At 40.9% G+C, this 19,724-nt stretch overlaps 3 protein-coding genes across 3 annotated transcripts in view; 2 read left to right on the top strand and 1 right to left on the bottom strand.

The window, feature by feature from the left end:
• The window catches only part of cmss1 (cms1 ribosomal small subunit homolog), a 45,837-nt gene that overhangs the window by 22,444 nt on the left and 3,669 nt on the right, over positions 1-19,724 (bottom strand). The gene's annotated exons all lie outside the window — the stretch shown is intronic.
• LOC140679334 (filamin A-interacting protein 1-like) lies at positions 2,720-3,866 on the top strand. The gene is made up of 3 exons (XM_072914559.1): positions 2,720-3,055; positions 3,147-3,320; positions 3,666-3,866. The coding sequence occupies exons 1-3, from the start codon at positions 2,813-2,815 to the stop codon at positions 3,864-3,866; spliced, it is 618 nt and encodes a 205-aa protein (XP_072770660.1). The 5' UTR covers positions 2,720-2,812.
• LOC133613448 (filamin A-interacting protein 1-like) lies at positions 15,270-19,002 on the top strand. The gene is made up of 2 exons (XM_061970996.2): positions 15,270-15,394; positions 16,214-19,002. Exon 2 carries the CDS (start codon positions 16,473-16,475, stop codon positions 18,834-18,836), a length of 2,364 nt encoding a protein of 787 aa, XP_061826980.2. The 5' UTR covers positions 15,270-15,394; positions 16,214-16,472; the 3' UTR covers positions 18,837-19,002.

The following is a 19,724-nucleotide window of genomic DNA, read 5'->3' as shown; positions in this document are numbered from 1 at the left end:
GTTTACTGATGTGTACTACTCCATCCATCCATCCATTTTCTACCGCTTATTCCCTTTGGGGTCGCGGGGGGCGCTGGAGCCTATCTCAGCTACAATCGGGCGGAAGGCGGGGTACACCCTGGACAAGTCGCCACCTCATCACAGGGCCAACACAGATAGACAGACAACATTCACACTCACATCCACACACTAGGGCCAATTTAGTGTTGCCAATCAACTTATCCCCAGGTGCATGTCTTTGGAAGTGGGAGGAAGCCGGAGTACCCGGAGGGAACCCACGCAGTCACGGGGAGAACATGCAAACTCCACACAGAAAGATCCCGAGCCCGGGATTGAACCCAAGACTACTCAGGACCTTCGTATTGTGTGGCAGATGCACTAACCCCTCTTCCACCGTGAATGTTTTGCAAAATTTTACTGAAAATTGTCTTTTCGTGTCACCCTCGCCAGTTTCGGGTCCTAAATGGCTGTCAAAGTGTACCAACTTGTCAGAATACCTACTCAGGCGTCGCATGTTTATTCTATGATCTAGAATAAACTTACAGGAAGCAGGGAAGCACGAAAGCAGCAGACCACTGGATGATGTAAACATGGGCACACACGGAAGTGATCACGGAAATGTAAATAGAGTATTGTTGGCGCTTTTTGAATGGTTATTGGATTTTATGGGCGAAATAGAGGAGCCCCCATTGCCTACGCTGAAAGCACTCTTATTTACTTTTACTTACAAGTTAGAATGCATCAAAAAAAAATCCATCCATCGTCATGTCTTTCATAATGATTGTGAACGATGGGCAAAATTCCCAAAAAGGTGCAGTTCCTTTTTAAGGTTTTAACATTGGTATCGTATTGGGACACCCCTAATATTCAACCCAGCAGACGATGTTTTGGTTTGGAATATTTGAGTTATGTCATATTCTATGTCATGAAAGCTGACCAATTAAATCTGCATGACCCTTCGTCGGATGACAAAAATACCAGTGTGAACACGAAGCGCACCAAGTAGCTTTTTTTAATGTGTAGTGCGGACCGCAAGTGTGAACGCAGCCATAGTGGGCTGGCTTGCTGTCATGGCGACCACCACAACACATCCCCATCCTCCATGCCTCTCACTGGAGTTTACTCAAAAGCCTTTTTCTTGTGCATGAGACCTAACTCTCATTTGTACAAGTCCTTCCTATCTGCTAAATCAAGTTCAAGTGACAGCAGTCATATAGATCACGCTTGTAACACTGACGCAATATTTGTGGAATCTAGCATTGACAGCGAGAAAAGACCCATGCACACAAAATAGCAAACAGTAAAATTTAACAACCGTCCGTCAAAGAAAAGGTTTTTTTTTGAGGGGGGGGCTTTCTCAGAGGACAAAGTTTACATCACAGTGCAAAAATGTCGAGCATATTTATTACATTACTGACCGCCAAGCGGTCATTGTTTAGCTTTCCAACTTGATGCTTACCATGTGATTTATGGACCTTGGCAAATACAATAATGAATAGACCACCAACACACACACACATATACATACACACATGCATATAAACACAAAGCACAGACAAAACCAATTGGAAAACAACATGCAATTAAGTTCATTAGCTACAAAGGTAGAATGTGAATGTTTAAATGTTTGTTAAAAAGTAATCACCAATGTGTATAGGTGACTGATAAGTGTTTATAATTTGGTCAGTTGTGTCACAACAAACCAGGTGAGATGGCCCTTTTGTCTTAATGGTCGCAACAATGTAAACAGGAACTGACAATGTTCGCTCTAAACTGAAAATATAGTCTTAAAATAAAATCTAATTGCATCACGGCCATGTAGGGCGGCAGGAGTGATTTCAACATTTACTAGTTGGATCGAATCAAGGTTGATTACTTTCTCGAGAGTTCGATTGATTCAAAACCAACCGGTTGAGTTGGTCCACAATAGCTTGACTCCAAATTAACAAACCGCTACCTTTGGTAAAGTTTACTTTATGTCAAAGACTGGATTCAACTATTTGCTAGTTGAATGGGATCAAGGTTTATTATTTTCTTGTTAAAACCGAACTTAAGGTAATTTGGAACCGTAACAGGAATCACTTTCATCAACTGATCCACAACATAGTACACATGGGTACACAGCTGTTGTACTGCTATAAGGCAGATGATTAATGTTACATGAACTAGAACAGTAAAGAAAACCAATGAGGACCAAATCAACTTGTTGGTTTTGGATCACAGTTCAATTTGGTGTTCACACTTAGAGTGTTCATAAACAAAGCAAATATAAATAGCTGGACGGAATTAAAGATGATCAGCTAGTTGTGTGGAACCAAATCAACCAATATGAACAGCTGTTTTGTTCTAATACATGCGAGCAGAAAGACCACACCGAGGTGAAAACTAAATAGCGTTAATTTAAAATGAGCCAGAGAAACAGAGATGGTATTTTCGGATTGACATCATACTAAGCAATGGAGAACATTACCACATAGCAAAACACGGCTTATAACAAAAATAAAGCTGCATAACCTGAGGCCTTAAACAATTAGATGAATCCAGTTCAACCAAAATGTCTGAAGTGTCTGCCAGGGGGTGATCTGATGAAAGCTATTTGATACGAAGCACGTCATTGCCAGAAAATGAATATATTCCTTTTGGAAATCCTTCATCTAATTATCTTCAAAACCGATGAAGATAGTATGTTATGCTGTTATGAGAAAAGGTCCCTCTAATTATGAGCTAAAACCCAAGGATAAACACTAATTTAGTCCTAGTCCTGATATATCTTTAATTTGCTCATGTACTAACTCCTCTGTCCTTCCTAGAAATGCATCCAGTTTTTAAAAGCAGCAAAAGTGTTCACTGGGAACAAGCTTCCCCCAAGAAACCAAACTGTAAGTCTTGCGACGTCCCAATTCCTGACATCCCAAATCCTCCCGAGATCCCCATCCAAAGGGGTAACGGGCCAGACTACAAACGACACAAGCGGGAGAGAAGACATGCTGCAAAAGCAGATCTTTCCCGTGATGACATGTTGTTCCTACTCAGTGTTCTGGAGGGAGAGCTTCAGGTTCGGATACATTTGTGACATTTTTTTAGAACATTCCCCGCGAGTCAAATAAACTTCTCAAACTCATTGCCCTTGTGGTTCCCCACGCCAGGCGAGTGATGAAGTCATCGCAGCGCTGAAATCAGAGAAGACGGACTTCGTTGTACTAAGGGCCCACTATGGTTTCATCAGCCTGGAGGGGGCGCTCCGTGCCTTGCACAGAGACTCCATGCGGTTGCGACAGCAGGAAAACCTGCAGGATGAGTGGAAAACACCTACAGCTGAGGTACCAATAATAAGAAACCAGACACCATACAAAGCTGGTAATCAAATCTAATGAGGTGAACGTAGCACCATCTGACAAAAGCGCATTAATTACTGCTGCTTGACTGCACGTTGTGCAATTTTGTGCTCCAGGAGAAGCAATTATATTGTAATGATTTTACGACGCGACCTCCCAGCAATGTTTCACCTGATTAAGAGTACTTGGCTATTGTTTGTATTGGGATCCTTGTAGTACCTGCAGTTGCTAAGGCAATGGTGCTAGAAAAGCACATTGACAACATTTATTCATTATAATCGGTTCTTGACGTGTTTATCGCATCGTGTTTTTTGCTCCATTGCTTTACAGAAGAATAACTTCACAAAGTCGCAGAAACTGTCATTCAAACGGATGCAAGACAAACTTCTAGAGGTATCGAGCAGTTACCGTGACGCCATACACAAGATTGAAGAGCAAGAGAGGAGCCACCGGGATTTCGTGCATAAGAGCAACTGTATTACAATGTTACTGGAGGAGGACAGGGAGAGGTTGGTGCAGCACGCTTCCTAATGGTTCAAACTTGCCAACAAATTTCCATCCATGCATTTTCTACCACTTGTCCCTTTCGGGGGGTGCTGGAGCCTATCTCAGCTGCATTTGGGCGGTAGGCAGGGTACACCCTGGACAAGTCGCCACCTCATCGCAGGGCCAACACAGATAGACAGACAACATTCACACTCACATTCACACACTCGGGCCAATTTAGTGCTGCCAATCAACCTGTCAAAATGTCTTTGGAGGTGGGAGGAAGCTGGAGTACCCGGAGGGAACCCACACAGTCACAGGGATAACATGCAAACTCAACACAGAAAGATCCCGAGCCCAGGAGCGAACCCAAGACCTTCGTATTGTGAGGCACATGCACTAACCCCTGTTGCACCGTGCTGCCGGCCAACAAATTTAAATACCAAATATAAGACAACCCTGGATACCATAAATTCTGTAATTATTGCTGGGCCGTGAATGGCAAAATGATGAAGTGCATGCTGAGGTACATGAAGCCGAGCAGAGCTTGTAGGTTCAATACACACAACTGAATAACTTAGTTGCTCAGACAGCATTGTTTATACAAGTTTAGATTGGGGTATCTTATTTCTTAACCCTTGTGCAACCCATGGCCCAAAACTGGCATTAGATGTGTTCTTTATGTGTTATGATTGTTCAGTTTGAAGGTAATTGGTCTGAAATTTTGTCAGGTAATATTTTTTAAAATAAAATTACATTATGTTTTTGGTTGCAACTTGTTAGAATAGGATATAAACAAAGTGTACACACTTTCTGCTAAGAACCCTTTCGGCCCGATTGACTCCCACTATAAGTTCTATTCCTTAACGGACTGTAATACTGGTACCGCATATTACACTTTTTTTCCCCATGAAAACCAAATTAATCTCATTCTTTCCGATTGACAAACAAGAACATATTGTTTTTGTGTAATTGCACCCCTTAACTATCAGATGACGCCTGACAACCATGATAATGATTCTCAGGGCTTTGATGAATGTAAGAAAGTTAAACTGCCATTAAAGGGGAACATTATCACCCGACCTATGTAAGCGTCAATATATACCTTGATGTTGCAGAAAAAAAGACCATATATTTTTTTAACCGATTTTCGAACTCTAAATGGGTGAATTTTGGCGAATTAAACGCCTTTCTATTATTCGCTCTCGGGAAGCAATCCGCCATTTTCTCAAACACATTACAAACACCAAGTCAAATCAGCTCTGTTATTTTCCGTTTTTTCGACTGTTTTCCGTACCTTGGAGACATCATGCCTCGTTGGTGTGTTGTCGGAGGGTGTAACAACACGAACAGGGACGGATTCAAGTTGCACCAGTGGCCCAAAGATGCGAAAGTGGCAAGAAATTGGACGTTTGTTCCGCACACTTTACCGACGAAAGCTATGCTACGACAGAGATGGCAAGAATGTGTGGATATCCTGCGACACTCAAAGCAGATGCATTTCCAACTGGACTGGACAGATCAGCTTTCAGGAAAAGAGCGCGGATGAGGGTATGTCTACAGAATATATTAATTGATGAAAACTGGGCTGTCTGCACTCTCAAAGTGCATGTTGTTGCCAAATGTATTTCATATGCTGTAAACCTAGTTCATAGTTGTTAGTTTCCTTTAATGCCAAACAAACACATACCAATCGTTGGTTAGAAGGCGATCGCCGAATTCGTCCTTGCTTTCTCCCGTGTCGCTGGCTGTCGTGTCGTTTTCGTCGGTTTCGCTTGCATACGGTTCAAACCGATATGGCTCAATAGCTTCAGTTTCTTCTTCAATTTCGTTTTCGCTACCTGCCTCCACACTACAACCATCCGTTTCAATACAAGCGTAATCTGTTGAATCGCTTAAGCCGCTGAAATCCGAGTCTGAATCCGAGCTAATGTCGCTATACCTTGCCGTTCTAACCGCCATGTTTGTTTGTATTGGCATCACTGTGTGACGTCACAGGAAAATGGACGGGTGTATATAACGATGGTTAAAATCAGGCACTTTGAAGCTTTTTTTAGGGATATTGCGTGATGAGTAAAATTTTGAAAAAAAATTCGAAAAAATAAAATAAGCCACTGGGAACTGATTTTTAATGGTTTTAACCCTTCTGAAATTGTGAAAATGTTCCCCTTTAAAGGGCTGAAAAGTAATTAAAATGATCTTGGGTAGTTAAATACTGTATAAAACATATACACTTATAAAACATGGCAGATATATATAAAATACTTGTGAACTCGATAAACTCAACCAGTCCTGCTTGCTTTTTCTCATGCTAGCTCTGTAAACACTATAAAAATAGGTTTTGTCTACTTGTGTATTGTATTAAAATCCTATTTATGAATTATTGACCTATTCAATGATGCAATAGCCAAAACTTTAAATATCCCACTCTATTTTTAGAAATATTGCATACTTTGCATTTTCCCATTTTAAAATAAAACAGTTATGTTTGACAAAAAAGGTCATAAAACATTAAAAATAACAAAAACTTCAAATCAATAGATAGATCTAAAGTTGTTAAAATATTTCAAGCATTGAAGTAAAGAAAAATATTAGTTTATAGCGGACGTATGTCTCTTTTGGATCCTAAGAGGTATTGTGTAGAGTTCATAGGGAAAGACTTTAATGTCTGATTAAAGCTCACTTGTCTGCAATTAGCATGCTAGCTTGCTTCTTCAGTAAATGAAAATTTGAAAGAAGTATGGTTATTAATCACTGTTTTACGATAAATGAAATTTTAAATGCTAATACTAATCATTGGCAGTTTTACCATGGTTTATCATTATTACCGATAATCGTTACGCCCCAATTAGAGACCCTGACAGTCATTTGCGCTTGTAGACCACACGCCCGGTGACTAAAGCAGTCTTAGTGGTTAAAAAAGTAGAAACTCTAATTGAAGTATTTATGGAATGTTAATTATAGTGTTGCTATAACAACAGTTATTAAGCAGTATAGTGCAAAAATGTAGAGTACAACAACATCGCTACTGTATATACCGCAGCTCGAAAGAAAATGGAATCTTTGCATTAAAACCATATGGGTTAAGTACATATTCAGTGTATGTCCTGTCTCGATACAGCACAGTTAAAGCAGTATGACTTAAGTGTTGTAGCACACTGTAGGAAAAAAAAAATACAAAAAAACATCTGGACTCCGCCGGCAAACACGTGAGCTGTTTTAGAAAAGCCCATGTTGAGACCACTTGAAAGATAGTCCACTTAGACTTAGTAGTCCATCACAGCCCAAACTTGGTTGGCTTGTACCCAGTTGCCGAATGCGGCCAAATTCTGCTCTATCCTGTAAATACATAAACACGCACATATGCAATTACACGTACCATGTACTTTTGGCACCCTGGTCACCCTTAGTCATCCGGTACCTCTTCTGAAGTCCAATTGGATAAAAAATTATGGTGGCTAAAAAGCTTCCCTTTGCAAATTACCAGTATATTCAGATGTGGCCTGCGGGTATGGCTAGGTCTGGAGGTACTGCTAGGTCAGCGGGGGTATGGCAAGGTCTAGGATGAAGGTGGTCACTGGTGCTCCTGCCATGCTATTTGGAGGACACTCTGTAATCTAATTATGTGGAGACTTGTGCAGCCTTTTGGAGTTCTAGCCTGCATTTGTGTCACATAAGAGTGATCCGCCGCAGGAAGACGTTGCAATTTCAGAACAAAAATAATCCACACAAAAGACTTTGTTTACTGAGATTCTTACATACACAGGCATTCGAGTTTGTCTACCGAGAAACAAATACAACAAAACCAAACGAGAATAAGGAACACAAATCTCTAAAATTGACCTGGATTTGTAATCTGAACACATTTTAATCAAGAAAAAAAAATCCTGTAATCATTTTTGTAGTGTTTTTTTGTTAAGGATAAATGTGATGGCTAACAAAGTCGAAAACAAATACTTGTGTGGGCTATTGTGTATTCTCAGCATAATATGGCTAATTGACATTATAGTGACATTCTTGTTACATATCGTAACTACTCCAATTCAGTAATTCTCAAACTGCGGTATGTGTACCACTAGTGGTATGCGTGCTCTTCTCGTAGTACGCCAACAAATCACTTGATTAAAGTACAGTCTTTTATTTTCCTATGTTCAAACACAGAGTTACTGTTCAAACTGTGGGTAATGTTAGTCACCAAAAATATTAAATACTATTATTATTAAAACCTTTATCTTGTTTTTAATGATTTCTTAGGCCTACTAAGCTACTGTATTTTAATGTTGGGCATTATAGTGGTACTTGGTGGAAAACGTTTGAGAAACACTGATCTAATTATAGCAGTGTTGATTCAAAACACAAAGTGAATGGGGTCTTAACTACAAACAAGCCATAATGAACTTATTAGAACATATTTCTGAATAGCCAAAGAAAGCGGAAAGGAAAACATAGCTCTCTTTTACCACATGGTCATTTATGAACAAGACAGCAACAACAGAACTAATGTTGTACTAGCGGTAAGGAGCAATACCGCTGATGAGTTCATTCATTGCAAACAACAGTACGGCAAGCTCCAGTAGCTGAGTAGTGCAACTAGGGCGGGGCGACAAAACAATATCAACATATATTGCGCGAGACAAGTAATCGATATGATAAAAAAATGTGTTTGATAATTGTTTTCTGCTTTATCAGAAGAAATCGGAAGTTATACGAAGCTAGGTTGGTATACAATCAAAGCCACTCACTCTCTGGTAACCAAGCAACGCACGAGGTGATCATTGATCAGTGGGAGTGACACGCTAACAGCTGATCATGTAACAGTATCAAGTTTGGTTGCGGTTGATTTTAAGTGAGAAGAGAAAGTAAAAATGAGTGATGCAGAGAGCGAAGAAATCGCCGACAGTATGGCAGTTTTATGGATTTTTTTAACAAAACGGACCGTAGTCAGACAACTGTGGTCTGTAAATTATGCAAGGCGCTCATCCCCATCAAGACCATTAATACCACACCACCTTAGCCGCGCTGACCTTTTTGAGCACAGCCGTAACTTCCTGGCATGCAGAAAATAATTCTCAGGTTTCTCTCGGTTTACATTTTCACACTTTGCACTTTTGTGTTCAAGTTATTAAGCATTTCTTATGTATTCCCTATTTTTACACCTCCATTTTAAGAGGTTATTGTCAAGCGTTCAATGTGATTTTAGAATTTGGTTTACATTGTTTTCCATTATTGTGTTGACATTTCCTTTCCTTTCTGCCTGGATAGCTGTGGGGATTCAAATCAGAGGAATTTTACATTAGAAATAAAAATGTCAAATTTTTTCTCCTGGTCTTTATTTTCGATACGTCATCAAAAATATCAATAATTATTGATAGACGATACAAAACACTTACATCGTGATTCCGTTTTTAGCCATATCGCCCAGCCCTACGTGCCACCGACATTTTAAAAGGCATGCTCAGTACAAAATTGCTAAGCCAACAAATTCACCATATTTATCTTAAAGCTACGACCTGAAGTAGTTGAAACAATATTGACAAAAAAAAGGTTTCTCTGACCAAGTGTGGTCTGTCATGGCTGCTCAGTACAAAATTGCTAAGCCAACAAATTCATCATATTTATCTTAAAGCTACTAACCTGAGGTAGTTGAAACAATAGACAAAAAAAGGTTTCATTGACCAATTTTGGTGCACATCATTAATCGTTAATTTGAATGAAGTTTAGCCAAAATGCCCGTCCTACTAAAAATGTCATATTTGTATGGGGTTTCACGCAGTTTCACAATGCACCACACAGTGTGCAGTTTCAACATGCAAATGCTGTATATAAGAAAGACACATAGGCATAAACTATGGAACAAGTGAGTTGTTTCATAGCGACGTGCACAAGTAATCATCCTTTTGACATGCAGCAGGGATTGTGGTACAGGAGATGATATGCAATGACTGGAATTCAGTGTATAGTTTGCATCCAGATAAGATCATCTGTTTTGCACATGGGGGTGTTTGTGGAACTTCAAAAAAAAAAAAAAAAAAAAAAAAGGCCGACGTGATGATGGTCTTCTTTGTTGAGAGCACAAGTCTTTGAAAAGAAACACATTGACGCACATTGAATGTTTTTTGGATAGATTTTCTGTATGACATTTATCAATACATGTGTATCAACAAAAGCAGGATGGAAATGTTCCACGTTTTCTGCAAAATTCAGACTTTTACGACTTGAAGTAGTTCAGCTTCAAAGGTTCCAACTTTATTCTAAACAGCTGGCATGATGAACTGATTGCTCAATTGCCATTTTGATTTCATTACTAACACTGGGGGCGGCATTGCATATTTGGAAGGAACTTGTGCAATCCAAAAAGCAACAACGTAGCAAAGATAGGCAGTCGCGACGCTATGTTTTGCATTATCAAATTGTGTGACGCTGTATAATTAAAATGCAACCTGCTTAAGTCGGTTTCAAAGATGTCGCCAACCTATCTCAAACAACTCCAAAAAGATTTGGCGCTACCTAAACAACAATCTGAAACAATATAACGGGACTGTTATGCACATTGGATTGTAGACTCTTACTGACACCTTGTGGGGATATGAAAATACTACGCGTCATTAGTTTGGGCACTTCCGGGTTGACGATGTCAGTTCAGTTCATGAGACAATGAGAAGTAGACAAGTTGTGTTAGCTCTTACAAGCCTTGGAAAAGATAAGTCTGTAAGTAAACTGTTTAACTTGTTTATGTAACTCAATATTAAGGTGGAAAGTGGTTCAATTTGATACTAAGATGTTTATCGAAAAACGATTTTTGTGCACTGTTTTACTGGATGTTTTGAGGACTTAAAATGGTTGCCAGTCGTATATCTCCACCATCGAAATAGTTTCAAAACTCAGAAGTATTTGTTTGATGATAGTACTGTATATTTGTGTGAAGCTAATATTTACATATTGTGTATTACATTTCAGTGTGTTAATTGACTCACATAGCTTATACATTTGTCATTGTGTGTATTTCAGTTTTACAAAAAATAAAAGTCCAGTGCAAGACAAAAGTAAAGATACGAAAAAGACAAAGCAAGATCAACAACAATAAAGAGCCTAAATGGATTAATCTGCTTTGGAACTTTATTAGACGTCTTGGATTGTTTGTTAGCTGTCTGCCAAGCTATATAACCTCAACACATATAGTGAGGGCAGAACAGGGACTGTGTGTAAATGTAGCTTGTCATGAAAACTTGGGACAGTAGGCGGCTGTATGATTCGTAACTCCGCTTCTTAACACACCTCATACACCCATGGTCTAACAGAGAATAAGAAAATGCAGCAGGAGGGATCGGTGTTGCCAACTTCGAGACTTTGCCTCTATTGTGGCAAGTTTGAATCGCACAGGAACTTTTTGCTTATGGAAGTGCTCTTTATTTGCTGCCATTAGCTTAGCCACTACTCGGTTACACTGTACAAAGAACAAAACTTAGCGCCGTATGATTTCCGCGTTAACGGAATTGTCGATGGAATCGCGGACAGTTGCGGAAATTGTGTTTTCGGGGATCCATGAACCTCTTCAAAAACACATCAAACACACTTCTAACAAAATTGTGTAAAAATATTATGAAACTCATCTCTTACTCCGAAACACAAAGAAGAACAGTTCCCAAATTACTTCTACGTGTCAGTCGATATGCTTTTTATTACGAATTTGATAATTACTTGTCCAAAAGCCGCGTGAAAAACACAGAAAAGCACAAAGAAGCTGCTGATGCTAGCCAGTTTGCTGGTGGAGACGAGGCCACCAATGTTCTAAAAAATTACCGTGGTAACCCAACTTACGAGTACCTTAACTTGCAAGTAATTCGAGACACGATTTTTTGTTACGCTTTAAGTTGCGAGCATTCAACAAAGAAAGTTAGTATGCAGGAGAAGAAAGTGACGACCAAGTCAGAGGAACAAAACATTAAAAACAAGTCCTCGCTGTAGCATTGTTTGCTTCACACAAGCTGTAGTGAGCCTATGCGCATGCAGCCAAAAACAATGCACATTTATCGATAAATAATTACGACTAGACACAAAAAAAATGTTTTTTTGTGTGTCTAGTCCTGGCTCCAAAAACTGGATGGTTGAACAAAAGTTGTGGAAGTGACTTCTCCGGTCGGTCACTCAAAGACTTTGGGTAGTGTTGCCAGATGCCGCGAGAGAAACACACATCGGCTCTATTAAAATTAAAAGCTTATAATAAAGGGGATAATATGCAGACTTGGCAATGCTGCACAGATAATAAGCCCACAGGTGTCAATCACCCATTAGTCAACAATATTAATACATTACATAAAACTACTGTAGTTGTTTGCAGTACATGCTATTGTAATGATTTCAAGCAGTATTATCTAGAAGTTTTTGCTTTTTTCAAAAGGCGTTTCACGTGTTAAAAAGGTGCTGTTTTAGGAGGGCCAAGCACCGATTAAATTAATATCAATTAATTTCAATGGGCGGGGCTGCTTTGAGATATGAGTGTTCTGAATTACGAGCTTGGTCGTGGAACGAATTGTGCTTGTAAGTTCAAGTACCAATGTATTATGTATCAACCTAATATACTAAGTGAAAATGGAAAAAAATAAAAACAATAAATTCGGCAATATTTAAGCGGAAAACACTAAAACTACAAAACAAAATTTAATTTGGAAAAAAATATACAGGAGAGTTTATACGGCCCTAATTTTACCGGCATTGATAAATGTTTTCAACTCTCACTTCCAAACAGGATGCAAGAGGGTTCACTCAGCACTTGCGCGCGTTTCTCTAATAACGGCTGTGAGACCATTTATTATAGTTTATCTTTACCTTCATTAATTATGACATGTCACATCAGGCGTCCTTCGGTACGTTATGCGACACGCCATCTGTTATAGTGGAGGCCTTTATTTGAGGATATTTGGAACCTCAAGAAGCAGATGCTTAAAAAAAAATAATTTTAGTAAAATTACACCCCTGGATAAAAATAGGACAACCGAAGAGACGGTCGTCCTCGCACACAGGGCCATATTACATATTGCTGCACTCTTGAAGGCTCTCTTGGAAAAAGTCTCTGCAGGACGGGCTCATGCTTGTAATTGAGGACAAGCCATGCAGATGTCAGCTCCTCTGTGGGAACAAGGACTTTGTGAACTTTGTAGTGGGAGGTGTGGGTGTGTGGGGAGGAATGTGGAGGTCTCTGCTGAGAAATGTTTAACCTCGAGTGCCAGAGAAATCTTGTTAGGTTATTTACTAATGATACCAGACTCGGATCAGTGCCGGAACACAACTCATATTCCTGTGAAGTCATAAAACTTAATGATAGCAAGGTTTTATTTGAGATGTGCTTGACTTGCCAGTTAGCCAATTATGTCAACAGCTAGCACAAGCTGAAGTCAAATATGGGGCACACTCATTTAGTACTCATAGTTGAAAAAAAAAAAAAAAAAAAAAAGGTTTTAATGACAAGCTTTCACAGGTGAGCCATTTACATTTTCCCTTAATTCTTGCCCCTGTAACGCATAAATACTGCTCAGATTTATCATGTGGCATATTTCGCTAACACTTAACAGATCCCGAGGACATTTTGGTGCATTCAGCTTTTTAAAATTGTCAAGCCATTTTGGTTATGTTGAACAAAAGACAATTGCCAGACGATACACAATTTTAAAACATCACATTCTCTGTTCCCTAAAGTAGGTTAAAATAGCAATGCTACACGGGAAAAAAACAGTAGTTCCTCACTACAAAAGTTGCCTAATTTTGATCCCACATGTATTGTATCTTAACTTGAGCTGTCAATTATTTATTGTCAGATTAATCATGCCTAAATTTGTATTCATCGATTAATCACAGCTAATTACGTGATTGCATAATAAAAACTTGAAAAAAAAAAGATCCCACTATTTTGAAATATTGATTTTGCAATACTTTTTCCACATGATATAAAACAAAAATAAAAGGTTTTAGTTTTTTTTACATTTGTACATGTTTTCTGTTTCTTATGAATCACTGATAAGATAGTTCTGACGAGCGTTGTGGTGTCCTACTCTGTTCAGTGGTCCTTGAACGCATCGTAAAAACACTTTTGTGTCATTTTGATTGCAATGTGCATCTTAGTTGTAGTTTTACCAAATGTAGGTGTTGAAATCTCCATGGAAAATCGCTAATGCTAATCAGTAGCATGTATACGGCATATCCAATGTAAATTAGCATCGAGCTACCGTATTTTGGAAAGTGAAACCTTACATTTGAGTGATTTCTATTGGGCATGCTTGCTTAGTTGGCATGGACAATGGCAACCTTATCTCGAGGCAGTTTGTCGGAGTCCGCACTTAGTGCTTGTTTACCCGCCAAGTGTTTGGTATCGAAATACAGGGCCGTTTGATTTTTGGAATCAGTACCTGGTAGTACCAACGGAATTCAGACGGTAACTATAAAAGTACTTGAACGCATGTAATTTATTCGCTCAAAACTTGGCAACAGTGTAGAATGAATTGCAAGAGAACATTTTTTGCCGTTAGGTAAAAATGTGTGAGTATTTATTTTAAGTACCTTTTAAGGGTTAATCTACCAGGAACAATTAAGAAAATCAGAGTTAAAGTTACAGCTTGTTTATCCGTTACTATTGGTAACGCCAGGATTTTTCACATAACTAAAACGTTCTGTTCTACCTCAGACGTGACTTATACGGGAAACAAAAGTATCGCTGTTTATTGTCTTGAGCAGAAAGATGCAGCGAATGCTCGATGAACAACAGACAACGATGTCAGGCGAACCCACTGTCAGGAATGTTTTAATTCAATAAAAACATTTTTTTTAAAAAGGTTAGAGAGACATTAAGGAGTCAGGAGCTAGAAAGAGAAAAACATATGGATGTAATTGTGGGCCGATGAAGTGATGTCATCTCACAGTCAGGTTATCAGACCCCCAGGCAAAGACGGCTACGACACACAAAAACATGCCGCTTCTTAAAACACATGTGAGAGACACGCACACGGACAAGCTCACACACTTAAATGAACTACAGTTCTTTGGACATGCCAACACATTCTGTCCTTCCCATTAGCCTCTTTGGCATGGCTGCACAATGAGCTCATCTGGAATGGGCTGAACTCCAGTTAAAAAAAAAAAAAACACACACACGTATTTCCATCACTTCAGAGGACATCACACACTTTCCTGGAAACTTAACCCTAACTATAACCACTGAATGCCTAACCCCTAACAAATCTCATCATACAATTTAACATTTAACCCCGCGTGAAGCTCTTTGTCAACAAAATGATGGCCCCCATCAGGGTCTCAAAACATGAACAAAAGCTGACACACTAACACAGACACACGCACACACACCAGTAGAGGCTGTGACCATATAAGGCTTGGCTGATGATGTAATGGCTGCTGCTGGCTGCAAGCTAGAGTCGGTGCGCAGAGCACTTCTCATAATGTTTGGTTTTCCGCATGGAATGTCCACATCACTGGGATCTCCGGGAAAAGGCAGAGAGGTGAAAGAATTGAGGCCCATCTTGATCTCAGAGGATTGTAAAAGGAAAGGACAGAGGTCCCAGGGACAGGTAGGACTGTTTGACTTATATTAGTAATTGTGTAGTACTTTTAAAAAGTTGGTATTGTTCGTACAAAAGGTAACTAACTGAAGTAGCCATGTTGGAAATGAAGAATTACAACAATACAACACAAAGTCTTTCAGAAACTGGTATCAGGGCTTTTGAACTTAAAAAATAGACCCAAACTCGGTAAGACTATTTAAAAAAAAAAAAAAACAAGATACTGAAGGTTTAGAAGACAATCAGAGAAAAATAGCGTTGCAGAGAAGTAAAACAATAGATTATTAAAATTAGTGTATGACTCAATGAGAATGCATCTCTGTTAGTTGGACAGTTTTTTTCCGATGTGCACAGTTGGGAGAGTGACGACGGGATGCGGTGTTAAGTGTACCGGTGGGTAAAGACATTTTTTAATTACCGAACGCTTCCTGCCGAGGGACCATCTGCCATGCCTGTGAAAACATACTAAATCACAGCGCGGCTCGACCTCACGGATGACAAAAGCCGACACACGTTACACGGCTAACATGCGTTACGTCTTGCAGGTCGACACACATGAGCAGGAGCCAATATGAAAAGACAGGACAAAATGTTCTGTGTTCTTGAATAGGGAGAAGCACGTGATACAGTTCTTAGTATTTAAATAAATGTTTATACTGAAAATAAACCATGAAAGGGAAATATTTTGTGTTTATCAGCTTTGGCCAAAATGTAACATTACCTCATGTTCTTGGTGAATGAAATACACTGTCCCACTTTAACACAGTTTAAACATTCTTTGCACATAAGTAATGCTCTTTTTTTTCCCCCTCTTTGCTCTCTCTCTAGACAAAAGCTCTTGATTGTAAAGGAACGGCAATACCAGCACTTAAAGGAGACAACCAGAGAAAGGGAAGTGTTCTTTCTTAAAGAGGAGCTGAATGAGCTGAAGGCAATCGCGCTGTTGCTTGTGAAGGAGCAACAGCGTTTGGAGAAGCTCCTGAAGGAGCATCAGTGTTATGTCAAAGCACTGAGTGCCATCACCGACAGTGTTGACCCGGAGGTCAGGCCGGCAAAAGAGAGGCACCAGCAGCAGCGGCTAAATCCAATGCATCCCGAGGGGGAGCGACACAATCGAGAATTCCAGCACTCCTACCGCACCATGACGGCTCAACTCGCCGAGGGGGCGACTCAAAACCAGTCGATGCGGCAGCAGAATATGAGCGTCGGCCGCCGAATCGATGCTCTAGAAGAGAGGAGAAATTCCACAAGGGAGAAGGATGTGGAACTTCGGGAGCCGAGTGATCGAGACGCCGGGCAGCCTGGGTCACTGTCAGAAGTAGAAGTACTAAGGAGACGGGTGGTGGAAATGGAAGGGAAGGACGAGGAACTTATCCGCATGAGCGACCAGTGCCGGGATCTGGACTGCAGACTGGTGAAGGAGACCAAAAACTGTTTTAGCCTGAAGGTTGAGGTGGACAGGCTAAATTGTAGACTCAGCGAACTGGACCGGATAGAAGAGGCTTTTGGTAAAAGCAAAAAAGAGTGTTGCAGTCTGCGGGAAAGTTTGGAAAGAGAGAGAGATGTGAGCAAGGTGCTGACGGGTGAAGTGGACTCCCTGAAGGTCAGAGTGAAGGAGCTGGAGTCAAGTGAAGGTCAGCTGGAGAAAAGCGAAGCAGCGATTAGACGAGACCTGGCAACACTAAGGTCGCTTACGGCGGCCTTGGTGGAGGACAGGAAGACCGTGTCCGAGAGGCTGCAGCAAGCTGAGGAAAAGCTTGGTGGGCGGGGGAGCAAGAGGGAAGAGGAGGCGCCGAGCTCCAAGGCAGATGTGGTGGAAAGGATAAATGGCATGGAGAAGGAAAGGGATGAGCTCCAGGCAAGACTAATAGCAGAGGAGCAGAGAAATTCAGAGCTAGAGAGTAAAACGGCCATGATGAGGAAAAGGTTGCAGGTTTTGGAAAATAGGAGAGAGAAGGAAGAGAAGTACGTACAAGGCTCCATCCCTAACAATGCCAGCCCTCGCTGTCAATCAGAAGAAAACAAAGTCAAACAGCTCACATGGGAGCTGGAGAGGCTACAAAAAAGACTACAGGACAAAGAGATGATGGAGAAAGAACTGCTGAAGGTAGAAGATGACTACGAATCTCTAGAAAAGAGACTCAAGGATGAACAGATGAAAACCAAGTCTTTAATAAAAGAACTGGAAATGGCCAAAAAAGAGCTTTCCGGGTACAAGCAGGCAGAGAAGCAGGAGGTCAACCAAGAGCATCTCCTTCTTTGTCGCCTTCAGAAGGAACAGGTCAAGTCCAGACTGCTCGGGAGAGAAGTCAACACCCTGAAGGAGCAACTGCAGAAGCTGATGGGGACAGAAGAATCCATCAGCAGGGTGCAGACGGATCACTCTGTGCTCCAGGGTAAGCTGACCCAACAAGAGGCCAAGAACAGGGAACTAGCCCAAGAGATGAGGGAACTGGGTGGTGAACTCGACAGATACAGACGATTGAAGAACCTAACGCCAGGTGAGAACGAAGAGCACATTGCAAACCTTTACCACACCACCAAGGAGGTGCAAACCGATTCCGCAGACAATCTGCCTTCAGATTGCCAAACCCCATCAACAATTAATGAAACATTTGACGAGAAAGGCGATAAGGAAGATACAAACCACAACGTAGAAATCACGGACAGCCGAGGATCAAGTCTCATCAACAACCTCAACAGCTTAAACAGTGCCAACAACATTGTGAGCCAAAACAGAGGACACCCAGCCAACGGGCTCAATGTGCACCAAGCGCCTAACGGTGATGTGATGATGCTAACCCACACACCCGGGCAGCCCCTGCAAATTAAGGTTACCCCTCATCACATTCTCAACACCGCCACCCTTGAGATTAGCAGCCCAACCTCTGATGCATCTGCCTCTTACACCAGCACGGCCTTTATACCGTCTGGTGGAAACACACCAAACCAAAGAATCACCATCATCCAGAATCCGCTAACCACTAAAAGCCCACCATCGAGTCCCGATCGCACCCTTTCCCTGCTTAGCGGAACACCCATCTCTCGAGTGATGAGCCCAAATTCATCCCGTTCGGCGACCCCCGACCTTCCCATCCAGATTCTGACCGTCCAAACTTGTTCCCCGGATCCGACAGACATGGGGAACCAAGCCGCCACGTTCTGCAAGACCCCCGAGCGGCAAAACAGCTGGCACCACGTGTGCGCCAACAGCAGCCCCGACTCGAGTCCTAGCATCATCACCACAGAGGACAATAAGATCCACATCCACCTAGGGAGTCCTTATCTCCCGCCTCACGGCATGGCGCCACCTGTCGGGCCGTACTACCTTCGACACGAGCAGAGGACTCAAGTACTCGCCAATGGCTGCCACGTAAAAGGTGTTGGCAAGATTACCAGTAGCATTACCATATCTCCTGCCGCTTCTCCTGGCTCACACTCGTCCATGTAATACGATGAGGTCATATCGTAAACATTGTGAACACTGAGTACTATCTATCTTCTGCGACTATACAATTTCCTATGATGACACGCCATATTTGTACAATACCTAGTTTTTATGTACCACCTGTATGACAACTACAACACTGTTTCAATACAATCCCTTAACTCTTAAAGCGTGGACCTTTCTTTCACTTGCTAACCAATTAACAAAAACGGTTAATCATTTAGCATAAACTTTGTACACCATGTAACGCTTCAGAAATATTGTTTTGCTACCTCAGCTTAGCATGTGAGTTAAATTCACATTTCAACTCACGTTAAATTTGGTTAATACATGTGTATTTCAAACATTATTCCATATGTTCTGCTGTATGTCTCTGTACTATCATTTGACAGTACAACAATGTGCAACCCTCATACCATTAGTGGTACTAGGAAGAATCTACAAAGTATATCACAGTATATTTTTGGACTCAAACACCTTAGTAAATCTTGCAAGACTTCAACTCAGAGATCAACTACCGTATTTTCCGCACTATTAGCCGCACCTAAAAACCACAAATTTTCTCAAAAGCTGACAGTGCGCCTTTTAACCCGGTGCGCTTTATATATGGATAAATATTAAGATTCATTTTCATAAAGTTTCGATCTCGCAACTTCGGTAAACAGCCGCCATCTTTTTTCCCGGTAGAACAGGAAGCGCTTCTTCTTCTACGCAAGCAACCGCCAAGGTAAGCACCCGCCCCCATAGAACAGGAAGCGCTTCTTCTTCTACTGTAAGCAACCACCCGCCCGCGTAGAAGAAGAAAAAGCGCGTGGATATCACAGTACGTTTCATTTCCTTTGTGTGTTTACATCTGTAAAGACCACAAAATGGCTCCTACTAAGCGTCAGG

The sequence above is a fragment of the Nerophis lumbriciformis genome, linkage group LG13 (genome assembly GCF_033978685.3).
Source record: "Nerophis lumbriciformis linkage group LG13, RoL_Nlum_v2.1, whole genome shotgun sequence".
NCBI classification, from domain to species: domain Eukaryota; kingdom Metazoa; phylum Chordata; class Actinopteri; order Syngnathiformes; family Syngnathidae; genus Nerophis; species Nerophis lumbriciformis.
The sequence above is the reverse complement of the archived record's forward strand: the minus strand, read 5'-3'. Positions and strand labels throughout refer to the sequence as shown.

Excerpts from the sequence above, each read along its gene's own strand:
- LOC140679334 (XM_072914559.1), top strand. The coding sequence starts at position 2,813 with ATGCATCCAGTTTTTAAAAGCAGCAAAAGTGTTCACTGGGAACAAGCT. Across the intron at positions 3,056-3,146 it reads TTCTGGAGGGAGAGCTTCAG|GCGAGTGATGAAGTCATCGC; the intron begins GTTCGGATACAT and ends TCCCCACGCCAG. Across the intron at positions 3,321-3,665 it reads GGAAAACACCTACAGCTGAG|AAGAATAACTTCACAAAGTC; the intron begins GTACCAATAATA and ends ATTGCTTTACAG.
- LOC133613448 (XM_061970996.2), top strand. The coding sequence starts at position 16,473 with ATGCATCCCGAGGGGGAGCGACACAATCGAGAATTCCAGCACTCCTAC.